General features: G+C 46.4%; 3 protein-coding genes across 3 annotated transcripts; all 3 read right to left on the reverse strand.

Moving 5' to 3' along the window:
- Positions 1–5,031: 5,031 nt before the first annotated feature.
- F5147DRAFT_589108 (uncharacterized protein) lies at positions 5,032–5,280 on the reverse strand (the record flags this gene model as incomplete). The annotated part of the gene is made up of 2 exons (XM_041432134.1): positions 5,032–5,117; positions 5,178–5,280. Coding segments are annotated over 2 exons (189 nt in total), but the record flags the coding sequence as incomplete, so codon positions are not given.
- Positions 5,281–5,384: 104 nt separating this feature from the next.
- F5147DRAFT_589107 (uncharacterized protein) lies at positions 5,385–5,702 on the reverse strand (the record flags this gene model as incomplete). Its single annotated transcript, XM_041432133.1, has 1 exon — positions 5,385–5,702. A coding segment is annotated over one exon (318 nt), but the record flags the coding sequence as incomplete, so codon positions are not given.
- An 899-nt stretch (positions 5,703–6,601) lies between these two features.
- F5147DRAFT_782115 (uncharacterized protein) lies at positions 6,602–9,489 on the reverse strand (the record flags this gene model as incomplete). Its single annotated transcript, XM_041442730.1, has 8 exons — positions 6,602–7,243; positions 7,543–7,831; positions 7,878–7,993; positions 8,035–8,330; positions 8,382–8,534; positions 8,816–8,919; positions 9,040–9,401; positions 9,457–9,489. 8 exons carry the CDS (start codon positions 9,487–9,489, stop codon positions 6,602–6,604), a joined length of 1,995 nt encoding a protein of 664 aa, XP_041284633.1.
- Positions 9,490–15,274: the final 5,785 nt, after the last annotated feature.

A 15,274-nucleotide genomic window follows, 5' to 3' on the forward strand; every position in this document is an offset into this window, starting at 1 on the left:
ACCTAGGTACATATACCTAGTGCCTGTCAGTAGCTAGACCTTGCTCATCCCATCAGCTTCTGTTTCTTTTGCTTGGTTTGATGCCACCAACTCACCGTCACATCACCGTCAGAACTGTCAAAACCCACTGCCAACTCGCCCGTTGCTGCCACAACATCAACCAGTCAGTATAGATATTTGCATGCGTTAGAATACAAGGAAGCAGACAAGCGCATCATCGAACACTTACTCAACACAAGCCTCAATATTCCCGTCCAAGAACTATTCACCATATTGCCCGAAATCAGGAAGCAGTTCCACGATATGATGGCTACCAAACGGGTAACCGTCAGCGCTGTCTCCATTAACAAATTATCGAGACATCCAGTGATGGAAGAATGGCTTGGCACATATGATGGTGTTCACATGCGACACGATGATGGCAAAGTGGTTGCAGATCATTTTGTGCCTCTATGTTGTATTCACACAGTAACATATGGCAGATGAGTATTAACCTGTGTCCTTGACCAAGACGCCAAGGTCATTGTTATGCTGTGGGCAATACGGCAGTCATTAGGCGTTGGCTTGTGCTCGGATCACAAGCTCAACATGGAATCGATAAATACTTCCTACAATGCTACACTTGGTGTTATCAAAAATGTCCCGCTGTAGGACTTGGAGTCCTTGTGGCCTTGTAGAAGTCTATTTTCCAATGCATGTTGAATGCTAATCATTACCCAAATCATTCCCTATCATATCCGACTCAATACACACCAAACCCAAAAACATCGGACATTGGACATCAGGTTTTGCATCAGGTTTTGCATTGGCCAATTGGATATCATGCACACTTGTCCTACCTATGTCCAGTCTCATTGCGCTAGCCCCACTAGGTGCATAGTTACTTGTTTTCACATCCCTAACATTGTCGACCGTGTTATTACATGTATTCCCATAGTCTGCAGTACATCATGTCTTATTACATAGAACATCGGACCTGAAATATTGCGCTACTACTTTCGCCTATAGGGTTCCATATTTCTACGTATCTACATAAATATTGGACTCCATAGCATCATCATCATCCAAGTAGAGGAGAATCATCTTCGACGCTTAGGGGTCAAATCCAATATTTCGTAGTTCTTAGTTGACATTGCGAATATCATTGTTCCTTCACCATCCATATCTGTCATCATTATTATTGCGCACACTGCTCGCTTTCCTGATGCTCACTATCGGGTTACTATTAGTTTCCGATACACTGAACCTGAACCCAATAACCCGGAAAACATGGGACCCCACGCTTTTGCATCAGACATCATAATTATACCTTCGGACATTGTTTCCCGTGCTCGGATTATTGACCTCACATCACCCACTGACCCCCAAAACTATTCCCAGACCGCAGACCCCTGGGTCGAACGCACTTGTCACCAAGTATAGCAGTGCAAGACCACAACATAAAGATATCAGTTTGGAGCCATCTTTATATAGCCCCACTCTGTGTTGTGCTTGATTTCAGTGGTGGACCAATGTACTTCCAAGTACAGGTGACTAACCGCACAATGTTTGAGGTTCTGCTCAGCCGTCCATTTTTCAAACTGTCATCATGCCACACTGATGATCTCCCCAATGGGGATCAAGATATTGTCATCACAGACCCAAACACCCATAAGGAATTATGCCTCCTGACCCTGCTGTGGGTCAAGCACTGCGATCATTGTCTTAATGGCAAGCATTGCACTGAGCACTCCACAAAGGCAAAAGCCAAGGAGAAGGGTTCTTAGGTCTCAATGATCTGCAGCTGCCGCAGGGAGACGTCTACCCACTGTTGTTATATTCCGCAAACCATGTTTCTTCATCTCATTATATTCCGCATCTCCATTCAAATCCCGAAGTGCCACAATATGTGTGTGCTGAGGGCAAACCATCAATGCTCCTAAGGAGCAACACTGCATCGTTTTCCATATCATTGCATCATTTGCCGCTGTTATCTGTTTTTTCTCCATCTCTGCTCCAATCAGCGCATTATGTGCATTAACATCCACCAGATCAGTCATTAATAAAGTGACCATCAATGCTTTCAATGAATGGTATTATTACGACCATGATCTGCACGTGCTGGTATATAAAGCAGTCGCAAAGAAAGTCCACATGGTACTGACAGCTATGCCAGCCGAGTATAGAATTGTGTGGCAATTGCCTGAAGACCCACTTGCTGGCTTGCCAGAATTACCCACTCACCCCCCAGATTTTGTTCCAGGTACCCGCTTCACGCAAGAGAGAGCCGACAAGCTTGATCTTGACCCTGCCAAATGGTTATGGCCAGAAGAACTCAAACTAGTAAGATGGCTTGTCCACATGCATGAACTTGCATTCACCTGGTGCACCACCGAGTGCTGCCGCCTCAACAAAAAAAATTCCCACCATACAAGATACCTACAGTCCTGCACATGCCGTGGAATCAATGCAACATTCCAATCCCGCCAGCTATTGTCGGTGAAGTTATGCACATCATCAAGGAAAAGATCTCTTCAGGCGTGTATGAGGTGTCAATGGCCATGTTGGCCAGAGCTGAAGACCCAGACATAAGTGCATGGGTTTTTGGGCACTTGTGGTATCCTCTGAATATTCATCCGTAATTTTGTGCACATCGCGTGGCTGCTTACTAACCTCACCAGCAAAGATGTACCATTCGAATTCGAAGACAAACATCACAGAGCAATGGATCTACTCAAAGCCGCAGTCATTAACTCACTGGTGTTGTGCCCGATCGATTATGACAGTGGCCAAGAAGTTATTCTATCGGTTGACATGTCTGCCATTGTGGTTGGCTATATTCTGCTTCAAGTTGGCGAGGATGGCAAGCACTATCCAAACTGCTTCAGCTCTATCATGCTCAGCGAAGTTGAAAGCTGTTACTCACAGGTGAAGTTAGAGTTATACAGACTCTTCCGTGCATTGTGCACCGTGCGCATCTTCATTTTTGGTGTTACCAACCTTACGGTCAAAGTCGACACAAAGTACATCAAAGGTATGATCAATAATCCGGACTTGCAGCCCAATGTGACCATCAATCAGTGGATCATGGGTATTCTTTTGTTCCCCATTAATCTTGTTCATGTACCCATTGCAAAGCATAAAGGTGCCGATGGTCTCTCAAGGAGACTGGCCACCAAGGACGATGTTCCCGAGGAAGGTGACCATGAGGATTGGCTAGACTGAGCCTATTCCTTTGGGTTGACCTTGCTCAACAACTGTGCATTCACAATAGAATCCGCTGGAACTCATATCACACGAGCGGCACGCCTAGTGCTGATCATAACGCCGCCGTGTCGCTTACCTGTCCTCCACTGTCAAGCATTTTCTGATAACACGCAAGCATCCGTCAGAATTATCAGATGAAGATTACACCACATTGGTTAATCAGCCAGTGGCTATAATATCCTCAAGCAAGTGCACAATGACTTAGGTCACAAGGGAGTATACATGATCCGCATCCAGCTAATCTTATGGTTTTGGTGGCCATTCATGATGGACGACATCAAATGGTACATGTGCATGTGTCACGAATGCCAGATAAGGCAGACGCACAAGCTTCATATCCTGCTGATGGTTCCAATGCCCGGTGGCTTGTGCCGCCGAGTGCATATTGACATGATGAAGATGCCCTGGGCAGGCAGTTTTGAGTATCTCATCCAAGCATGTTGTGTGCTAACATCTTATCCAGAATGGCGCATGCTGCACAAGGAAAACACAAGGTCACTTGTGGCCTTTATATATGAAGAAATCCTTTGCCGATGGGGTCCAGTGACCAAGCTAATCACTGACAATGCACCCGCTGACATGCACCAAACTTGTTTTGTGCATGGTCATGGCTACTTTTGAGCTTTGATGTTCTCTGCTTTACTCTACGAAATTACTAAGAATTTTCTATGAACACATTATGATTTGATTTGAGTGATTTTCAGACATAACAAACCCATAATACTACATCATAATTCAATTAACACTTATCCAGTTTAAAGATAAGTTCCAAACATACCACAACACATTATTCAGCATTCTCTCACAATCCTATGATTGTTTTGTTTTTTACAAATCTTTATATTTTTTCTGTATGTTCTGAAACATATTTATGGTAACATTCCAACATTTCAACAGTTCATGTGTGATCAATGGCTTAGTCAGATGAAATGGATTAGTAAGATGAGATGGATTAGTCAGGAAACTCAAGGAAGAAAGTTAATAGATGGGAATATTTGAGAAGTAAACAAGCCATCATGGGACATTTCAACTATGACTCAGTTTGAGTCATTATGAGTCATTTTTCTGTCTGAGTCAATGTTTTTGGGTTTGGTGCGTATTTAGTCAGATATGATAGGGAATGATTTGGGTAATGATTAGCATTTCAACATGCATCAGAAAATAGACCTCTACGAGGCCACAAGGACTCCAAGTCCTACACCGGATTGGCAGAGTTGTTCAATTCTTTGAATGTGTTGCAGCTTTCAGCCACCCCACACTTTGCCTCCTTGTACTTCTGAGACAATGACATGCCTGTCATAATGAGATCCAGATCAACCCAAGGATATCGAAAGACTCACCCATTCAGATCATCTTCATGAAGTTGCAGTCATTCATCTGATAATCTAGGCATTCCTGTGGAGTAGACATGCCCTGAGAAGCCGGAGAGATGATGTTCAGAGAGGCCCACAGGTGGGATACATATCACAGCCAGGCTGGCCGAGGCCGGACAGGCTGTAATATAGGGCTGGCTGCATACCAACCATCATGGGCTGGCCCACTATTACAATATTTGGGAGAGGACACCTAACCTCATCTGATACATTTAGAAGTAATTACATTATGAAGCCATCTTCAATATCAACTTCTCATGCTTCATTTTCCCTGAAAACTCTTTATGCCCTCAGCTGCAAACTCGGCTTACATGGAAGCCTACTTTTCAGCATATACCCTATGCCCATTCTTGATGCTTTCATCTGCCCTTGCTCTCTACTCTGACTCCTGGTTCTGAAACCACTGTACTGTTCAACACATTTCATGCTGTACTAACTTCAACTCTTCGCTCCAACGATCATATCGTGCTTTTGCTTTCAACCAATTCACTCGATAAACTAGGAATGGGGAACATAAGCTCAGTACCTTGATAAAAATCAGATAAGATTAAAACTCACATTCATTCATCCACACTCTCGTCTGGCTGTCCTCTGCACTGTTGATTCTCCAAAACCAAGCCAACCTATCAGAACCCTGACCATGCCTATTTTCCTCAGTGACTTCTTTGCTCACTGTAAGGTCCTCCAGCCTTTAGGGCTTGATAAGATGACATTGTATCAGAGTTAGCTACCAATCGTTGTATTGTGGTGCAATCCCTCTCCATCCTACAATTCCATACTATTTGTCATAACCAACACAGTCTCGTGGAACTTATTAATGTGAGACAAGAGCTTCTCCCTTTTTTCTTCCATCAGAGTTCTCTGAGAAGCAGTTGAATCCTCTGGCAGTTGTCTTATAGAAGGACGTAGGGCATCTCTAATAACCCAAATTGAGTCAATCACGTCCCAAATATTGAACACCTTACTGAGCATTTCTATGTTGATACCCTCAATCAACCATGCAACAGCCCCAGTCCTAACATTGGTAGACACTTCATTTTCAGTCAACCTTAGCCTCATTTCAGCCATAGTTGGAGCTTTTGATGATTCATAATCAGGTCTAATCAAAGTTGAATTTTACCAAACCTACCTTTATCTGTTACAAGTAACATTGGTCATGTGGCCCCCCTATCATTTTCCCGTCATCCTTGCCCTCACCACCTACCAGCTCGTCTTCCTCTACCGAATATCTATTGACCGGATCCTTGGGACCATTTCCATCCCTTGTACTGTCCTCTGTTATGCATGTGTACGCACGTTCCCCTTTCTTGACTCAACCATCAACATGGTCCCTCACCTCTGACTTGGTCTGACTCATGCCACCAATGTGGCTTTCCTTTTCTGTTTCATTCTGACTGTGCTTCACGCACGTTGTATCCTTACCTGTGGGTCATTCCAATGTTTCTCGGTCTCATTCCGCATTCGACCATCCACCACTAATCTGGCTGTGTTGCCAGCACACCTATACCCTTTCCATTTCCCCTTTACCCTTACCTACAGTACGGTAACCTAGCCCTCAACCCTTTCCACTTAGTATAAGTAGTCGGTCACCTTGTACTAGATTCTCTAACTTGAATCTACTCAATCTTCCTTGGAACATACTTCCCTCTGAAGCCTCTCAGCTTCAGTCTCTAGTATCTTTTCTTAAGTGCTCTTTGCACTTAAGTCTACCTCGATCGACACTCATTGTTCGGACAAGACTGTCCTTTGAGCCTGGTGACTTCAAAGACATCTGTCTTAGTAGTCACATGACACGCACGTCTGTGATCACTGTCGACTCAATGTTGTCAGTCTCACTTGCTATACCAGATCCTTCCAGTTACATCACGAATGTTAGCGGATGACACCCCTCTTAGGGCTCCGCATAACAGACCTATTTGAGTGCATAACAAAAGATTCAAGTTTCCCCTCGATGCCTCACCATCCGCGCAGCACCCCATTGACTAAACAGACACCACGACTACCTGGATCAGGAAATACGCATCTGGGCAGACACCTTCTACAGGGAGGCCTTTGACAAGGTCCCAGTGGACTTCAGCACGTTCAAAGACTTTAAGACCCAGTTCAACGCCTCCTTCCAAGCCATCGACTGATAAGCTGAGGCTATGACTAAGCTCTAATGCCTCACACAGGTTGGAGACATGACACCCTACATTGCAGCATTCAAGACCCTTGCCTCCACTGCGAGCGTCAAGCAGGACCTCACGCTCATCCACTTCTTCAAATGAGGACTGAAGGCTGGGCTTTGTAATGCTGTCTACACGAAGGAGACTGTCCCCACCACCATTGACAAATGGTACACTGTCACTGCCAACAACTGATTGGTATGCCCCTCCAGCAACTGGCACGTCCCTAGACCACAGGTTCACCAATGTGACCCTAATGCTATGGACGTGGATTGTACCCTCACACCTGAGGAACAACAGAAGTGCTTCGATAAAGGCCTCTGCTTCAAGTGCCAGCAGAAAGGCCATCGAGCAAACAATTCCTGGTTCCACCTGAAGGTGTGCCGAGGAGACAAGAACAACGAAGAAGCCAAGCAAGTCTGGCGTCCGCCAGCTTGATGAGTCTTCTGATGAGGAAGACTAGGGATGTCCTAGGGAGATTCAGGAAGTCATGTAAATAGGTAGCAAAGTGTAAGGAATGATACTATAAGTGAAATGGCAAGGTTAGACACATAGAAGACATAGAAATGCGTACTGTAGAGGTGAATGATCATATAACTAACACTTTCTGGGGTGTGTGCACCTCCGATGAAATCTGCACTTTCCGACTGGAGGTTCACCGATGGTGTCCTCTTCTACAAGGATCGTGCTTACATTCCCCCTGACCTCCGACATTGTGTGCTTGCGCTGCACCACGATCACCCAACTGCGGGTCACACCACTGCAACTACAAGAACCAGCAGTTCTTCGCCACCAAAGCTCATTATTCCAGAACCACCCCCGATGACAAACCCCTGCCACAAACCCCTGACTCCTTTCATTGCCGACACATCCATAACCGCCATCGCCATACAAAACCCCTCGACATGAAACGATCTGTAACCCAACACAACACCTATGCCAACACCCAAGGAAAACCCCTCAAATATGCCGGCTTCAGCATCGTTGCTTTCCTCTCCCCTTTCTGCTTCCTCTCCTGCATCTGTATATGCCCCGACCCAGATGCCCCTGCCACCACATGGGCATGACCAGCCAGAATACACCTTGTACTGACGTTGCTCCCTGTGCTCTGTCCACAAAGACAGAATGTGCGCCATTGGGAAGCAGTAATCTTGTCACCGCCTTCAGGGGCGCAGATGCCCTCACTGGCAACATTGCCAGGATTAAGCTCTTGGGTCATGTCGGTCATCGGACTCCGACTTGCGCCCCACCTGGTCACTGTGTTCTGTAATTGCACCTTTCCCCACACAGTCAGGGGCATCTTTCCTTACTTTTGGCAGAGACACATATGCATCAGTGTTGTTAGATTCTTCATCAGCAGAACTAACATGAGCTTGTTTGATGAACCTCGTCGGCCTTTTTGGAAGTCCGGCCGATGATAGTGCAGCAGTGGCCGATGACTTTGTAGTTGGCCTGGGCCACAAGCCCTCATCATCAGCATCAGCATCAGAGTCATCAGAGTCTTCACCGATGGGAGAATGCATCTTGCCCTTGTCGTCAATCCACGCTTTGAACTTCAATGTTAGTCCAACCTGGTTGTCCTGTCAGTCCAACCAACATTCCAACAAGGCATTGGCTTCATCCCGTTGCATTTTGGATGGGTCTGTGATCTTGATATCATCTGGCAGGTATGTGCTGGAGATGAATTGAGACTGCCCCTTCATTATGTCACTCCATGGCACTGGGACCTTCCGTTTTCCGCAGCATATTCCTATGGTGGTGGGTGTCAGATGATGGCACAGGTTTTCTATCATCGGGCTTACTGTAATGAATGGTGAGGAATGACCAAATCATTGCCTTTTTGACTTCAAGCGAGACACCCTCAAATATCGGGCAATATCGGCAAATTCATGCGGTCCAGGTTGAACTCATAATGAGGCTTGGGGACCCGGTGAGTGCCTCCCAGCAGCGTGCTGTCCTGGTCTTGATCCTGGTCTTTGTGGAGGTAACATAAATTAAATAAAGCACCTCTCAGATGGTCTTGAGACTTACTGAATTCATCACCGATGAAATCTTCCCATGCCAGTAAGATGACCTGCCAGTCCTTGCATTTCATGAAGCTGGATCCTCTCCTGGGGTGTTCATTGAAGTTGAACCTGCCAAACCATGTAAGCACAATGACCGACCCAACTGACCGACCATATCAACTTGCCCAGATGTAAGCAGGGCGCCGCCCTTCTCATCTTTCCAGGATGCTAATACAAAGAGTCTCATACTGGCCTGAGTAAATATCTCTTTGGCGAAGTGCTTGATCATTTTTTCTAGCCGTCTTGGCCTGGACTACAGGGTCAGGTGCTTGATTTGTCCACTCGTCGGCCTTCGCCTGGGCTTCCTCCAACTCATTGTGATCCAGCCCTTTCATGATTGCCATCATCGTTGGTTGATACCTCCTGAGGACTTCTGTCTGCCCAGGCTTCTGCCCAGTCTCCTCCTCAATTTCTTCATGTATTTGCTGAAGAATGTCAGCCTTCCGCTGCTCTTCAATGACCTGGTGTGCTGTCCATTTCTTTCGGAGCTTCATTGGCGCTTTGGCATTGGCCTTGTGTTTATTGTGATTGTGGAGCCACTGCCTGTATTTCTGTTCATGGTGACTGTAATGCAGCCTGAGCCAACATGAAAGCTGAAACACTGACCTCTTTTCTTTGCTTCAAGAGCTCTTGGTCCATCTTTGAAGCCAACAGTCTGGCCTCTCTGGCGGCCGCTTTGAAGATCTGTTGTCGCTCAGTCCCTCTGGCCTTCTCCCAGTCCTCAATGTGGGATTACAGAGTGGTGATCTCTCGGTTGTTCAATCGAGGCTGATTGCCAGTATTTATCGTTGTCCGAGCCATATCACAGTAGGTGGCTTGGAGTAAAGAACCTGGAAATGTAAGTGTAGGAGAGCGTTGATGTGGTTGATGGAACAAAAAATGGAAGGAAGCTCGTGTGAGTAATGATTCACATAAGTGACATACCCATGTCATAAGTGAACATAAGGGCTAGATTGTGCCAAATAGTGTGAGCCCTATCGTTACAAGACTTATTGAGTGGTGTAGATGCATAGGTGGGTGGGTGGCATGAAATTGGAGGACCTGAAGTGCTCTTGACATATCATATACACTATCACTATCAGCCATTGGAATTGCGCCGTGAATATTGATGCCAATGATTTACGAGAGATCAAAGTGACTATTACATACTAGGCATTGCATTTGGCAGTTGCATGTAAGCACCAAACTGTCCCAAAGTCTAACATACTGACAATTGCAGCACTACTTCTGTCCATGGTCAAGTCAAAGCCAAAGGCCTGGAGTTCTCCGAAGATTATCCTCTTTGGTTCAATGGGAGAACAAACAAACATCTAGAGGAGATACAGGACGATTTGTCAAAGCTCGACGTTATAACAAAACAACATCAGTTCATTCATCCCCCAGAAAATCGCCTATTAAGGAGCGATCTACCAAAGGACTTCATGCGGAGGGTGACCATGAACACTATGACCTAGGTGAATGTAACTTGAAGCCTTTTCGTCTTTGCAAGTCCATGGCAAGCTCACCATTCACTTGCCTTGTCTCATGTGCTGACACCAAATATCAAGAGTCAAAATGACTATCTGCGTGAGTGGCAGTACAAGACTGAGGACTACTTGGACTTGCTCCTTCGGCGAGAGGGTCCACCTTCCAACAGGATGTGCTCTGTCTGTCCACAGGATGGAGTCTACAGATGTCATGGCTGCATGGGTGAACCACTCTTCTGTACTCATTGCTGTCGGACGTTTCACAGCCGCATGCCTTTCCATCAGATCAGTCAATGGACTGGGGAATTCTTCGAAGACACTTCCTTGACCAAGATTGGGTTTGAAGTCCACCTTGGCCATGCAGGCGAGCCTTGCCCCAGACTGACCGATGGGTGGTGTGACACAGATGATGAAGGAGACCGATTGACAGATGGCCCATGGATACCATTGGTTAATGATCCTCGGATGACTATGGTGGTGGATACATCCGGGCTCCACTCCATGATGATCAGATTCTGTCAGTGTGCTGGTGCACTGAGCCCTGACATGCAACTATTTGAAACCGGCCTCTTCCCTGCATCTTTCACTTCGCCGAAGATAGCATTCACATTTGCGGTGTTGGACAACTTCCTGCTGGACAACCATGAATGTGGGACATCAGCAATGAACTACTACAGTAAATTAAGAAGAATCACATCAAGCGTGTTCCCTCATCTGGTTCCAGTGAGTGATGTGGATTTCCTGCATTGCATTGCTAACAATGGCCGAAAGGACTGGTACAGAGATTTGATGAGGGTCGGCAGGCAGTGGAGACAAGTGAAGCAGCTCAAGTGGCATGGGTTTGGCCATGAGAAGCGAAAGCCAAAGGCAGGGGAGCTTGCACTCTTCTGTCCTGCATGTCCTCAGCCTGGTGTAAACCTCAATATGTCAGACAGAAATGAATCCGACCCTGCATGGCTGTATTCCAGATCTTTGGTCATGGATGGCAATTTCAAGGCCGAGCATTTATATCCCACCAATCCAACCGATGAAGTGGCATTGACTGACGGCTTGGGCTTCATGGTCAGCGATGCCCAATACAAAATGCATCTCTCCCAGGCACAGGACATTGTACAAAGGTCAGAATGTAACAACCACTAGTGGTCAACCAGGCAAATGCTTCCCACCACAGGGATCAACATGGCTCCTTCTGGTTCTAGCAAGGCTGAGAGGTCAGGCCTGCTTTTTCCACTGTCATGTCTGCTCACTCAGCTGTTCCAGCCATATGGTTTTCCACCCACCGGTGCGTTCACTCCTGAGGTGTCAGGTACGCTCAAAGGGGAAGAAGGTCCTATGGTGATAACATCCATGCAGCGCTTGGCGCTCTTGGCCTCAGCGGCGCTCCGGGTGATGCATCCAGAGTTATATTGGGCCTCAGTTACAACCCAGATAAAACTCGCTCAATGGGCTATGGACAATGGCCTCGATGATATATATACTCGTTTGCAACTTTGGGCCTTGGTGTTCAACTGCGCAGCTGTCATTTGTAACCGGCAATGCCCTCTTCACAGAGATCCATGATCTGCTCCGGAGGGGTTCGACGTAATGACCAGTGTCAGCCATTATTACGGCGGGCTCATGACCTTATCCAACCTCGGTATACAGTTGCAATACAACTCTGGTGCCATGGTTGCTTGCTCTGGACTGAATGTGAGGCATGGGGTCACATTCACCGGTGATCGCATTGTGTGGACATGGTTCATGCATCTGAAAAGTACCCAAGTTCTCGCTTAAGTCGCTTAAGCTGTCAAAGAAGTTTGGTGACTTACGACCTGCACCCTGAAGCATCCGATTGGTTGGAGATGGCTTATGGTGAGGGAGAGTCACAGAGATCTACAAAGTTCGTGTTATTGCGTCTGCATATCTTATTGTTGCCTAGATAGTGAACTGATAACATCACACTAATATAATTCCTACTACTACTGGTACACTGTTGGATGAAACGAACTAATAAAACTCTGTGTGCAATGCGTGATACCATTCCTTGTCTGAAAAACTGTTGAGGTAGAAGGTATCATAAAGTTCCAAGGATGTTGCAGCAGTAACATCGTGATTGACTCTTTGACCATATTCAGGAATCAACTCGATTGCATGAGTGACATCAACAAGCGGTACAATCATTCTAAGCCTCGCTGTGTACCATCAGGACCGGTATCGAACCATTGCTTGACACGGTACATCATGACCACATGATCATCCTGCGGACGCGAGATCACCTCAAAGAGTTGCATGTAAAGAAGTGGCTCAGAAAGTTCGGGAGGCAGCGCAGAACCCCTCGTTGATAAGCCAAATACCATTCGAACTTGTGCAACTACGACTTGATCTAGAGGACCGGGTTAGTACAATGATGCTAATAAGACATTGGTGTCTCACCATCATTCTGCGTCTGCAGGAGTACCATATCACAATTTCCAAGGGGATAAGCTCCAGACGGTGGATACGCTTGTACTTGTTGGCTTGGCATCACAAGATGTGGGCGCAGGTCTGAATGTAACTGTAGATGGAATTTGTTCCAAACCTTAAGGAGACACGTTTGAAAGTGGGACCCTGACCCATTGACGCGCTCAATAAAGGCATGAAGTAGATTAGGGAAGTTCGGAAGATGATATAACCGCGCCAAAGAGTTAGGTGACTTGTCAGCCAGATCACTAGAAACAGTAATGTGGAATGTGACACGGCTATCTTCTGAAAGAAGCCTCTTCAGAAAATGGTTGCGGACGGGATGGGGACTATGAAAACGAGAAACTTCCTCGGGAGAGACGCGCATGATCCAATCACACACTGGGTCGATGTCGACAACTTCCTCGAATTCATTGTCAATCAGATTATTAATGGACAATGATTTTGAGCGGAGGAGAGCGTACAAGTCGAATTGGCACGCTGTGTCTTCCTGATCCAAAAGGCAGATAATTTGCTGCATGAAGCTTGCACGCTGATGACTAATGCGCGTAAAAGGACCTTTGCAATGCGTGATCAGCATGCGTTCACTGGTCTCAGATGTAAACTGGATTGGGGCGCCAAGATTAGGGATAGATCAAGCAAATGAAGTGAGAAGTTCGAGTTTAGGTATTTCAAAGTGCTCAATAGGACCGGAGGTCCCCCTGCGAGCCTCAGCGCTGATAATAGCTCTTTTGAAGCCTTGGTAAACGAAATCGATAAGCACACAAATTGCTTGGATAAAGTTCGCATCAGCAACACCCACAAGTGTAGTAACAATTGTGTGCTGGATATCCCGATGCTCCCGCCCAGTCATTTGCTGGATGTGCAAGACACCTTGGGAAAAATGACGAGTGCCAATATGTTTGTGCTGTCTATGAAAGCGTGAATCGAGCTCATCTGCCCCCAGAACTTCCTTGCACCACTTGAAGATATGGTCAAAAAAAATTTGTGGAGTGTATGTAGGATGTCAGGCGCAAGGAAATATGCAGGATCACTAAAGCGCCAGTTGTGCCAGAAGGGAAGTTGGACCCTGCTGAGGTAAAGTGATTTGGCTTCCTCTTGGAATTCTTGAACCTTCCAGGGATCCACGCATTGGCAAAGTCGGTGCAGTGCTTCAATCGTGATATTCCCATGACGAGGAGGGTATGATACGCCATCCCCAAACTGTGACTGGGTAGCCAAGGTAATGGGTGACGCGTTCTTACTGACACACGCAATCATCTGCTGTTCAGGGAGGTCCGCAGTGTATGCGACAAGGGGGGTGAATGTGTAGCGCAAGTGACCGGATGGATCCACCATGCTTGTGCCAGTTGCAGCGGTGATTTTAAGGTTTTCACAAACAATATCTACACGCCGGTGCCAGATACGGGCTTGCAAGAGTGAGCAGAAGTCTGGATGACAAATGAATTGTGGGATAGGCATATACACAATGCATGACCATGCGTGCAAAGTAGCTTTCATGCGGATGTCCGATCGAATGTTGGCTGTAGTGAGAAACATAGGATGCATCTCGAGCCCACCTGATTGGCGGGTGACCGGGGTTTTATCAGAAGCAAGAACTATTGGAACAATAGTAGCACCTGATAGGAGCTGGTCCTAAGAGGAAGACAGCTATCATTAGGTACAATGTATAGAATAAAGTGCACTATATACCTGAATACCATGAGCCTGCGAGCAGGACATCCATTCACTATATTCTCGTTCTCCATTGACCTGGATCTTGTATGGATCAAACTCCATATCATTGGCGAATACTGGGTTACCAAAAATGTGCCACGTCACCTCCAGGGCATCACGCCAGATTAGGTGTACAGGATGGGTGGTGATGTAACCTTCGGTATGAATGGTTGTACAGCGCCATTTCGGTCCCTTTGGCAGGGCATCCATGAAGGTGAACATCTGTTGCGCAGACTTATACGCCAGTGGTTTCTGTGTTTCTGACTTAACCTGCTTGTACGTCATTAGTGATGATTCAATAGGTGGTCATTCAAGCCGACTGACCCACAATAGCTTCAGAAACCTAGTAATTTGACCCTGGTTAAGATTGTCACTAAGAAATTTAGCTAACTCCCATTCCTCCCTGTCAGCAAATGGGTAGTACACGTTATGTGCACGATGAGCTTCGTAGTCGTGAGCCTTCATACACTCAAAGGAGTTTGGTTGGTGAAAACCATAGATAGATCCTGAGTTTTCGTGATAATGAGCTGTGCGCTCCTCCCCTGGACCAGCGGGTTGGCGAATTGCAAGTGGAATAGGTACACCGTTGCAGCGTGGATCATCCGTCAGGTGATTACATAGATGCTCTACTGACGTGAATTGTGTTGCACAGGTAGGACAATCATATAGCACCCCGCTAGCAACTAGAGTCGTCCCTCGGTAAGTAATTGATATCCAAAGCACTTACCTTCCAGCTCTAAATGACGTCTCATCTGAGATGAAGTTATAAGGGTCTGGTGAGTGGTCTCTTTCTATGCCAGACG

Source organism: Suillus discolor, assembly GCF_016758755.1.
Source record: "Suillus discolor strain FC423 chromosome Unknown F5147scaffold_180, whole genome shotgun sequence".
Lineage (NCBI taxonomy): Eukaryota > Fungi > Basidiomycota > Agaricomycetes > Boletales > Suillaceae > Suillus > Suillus discolor.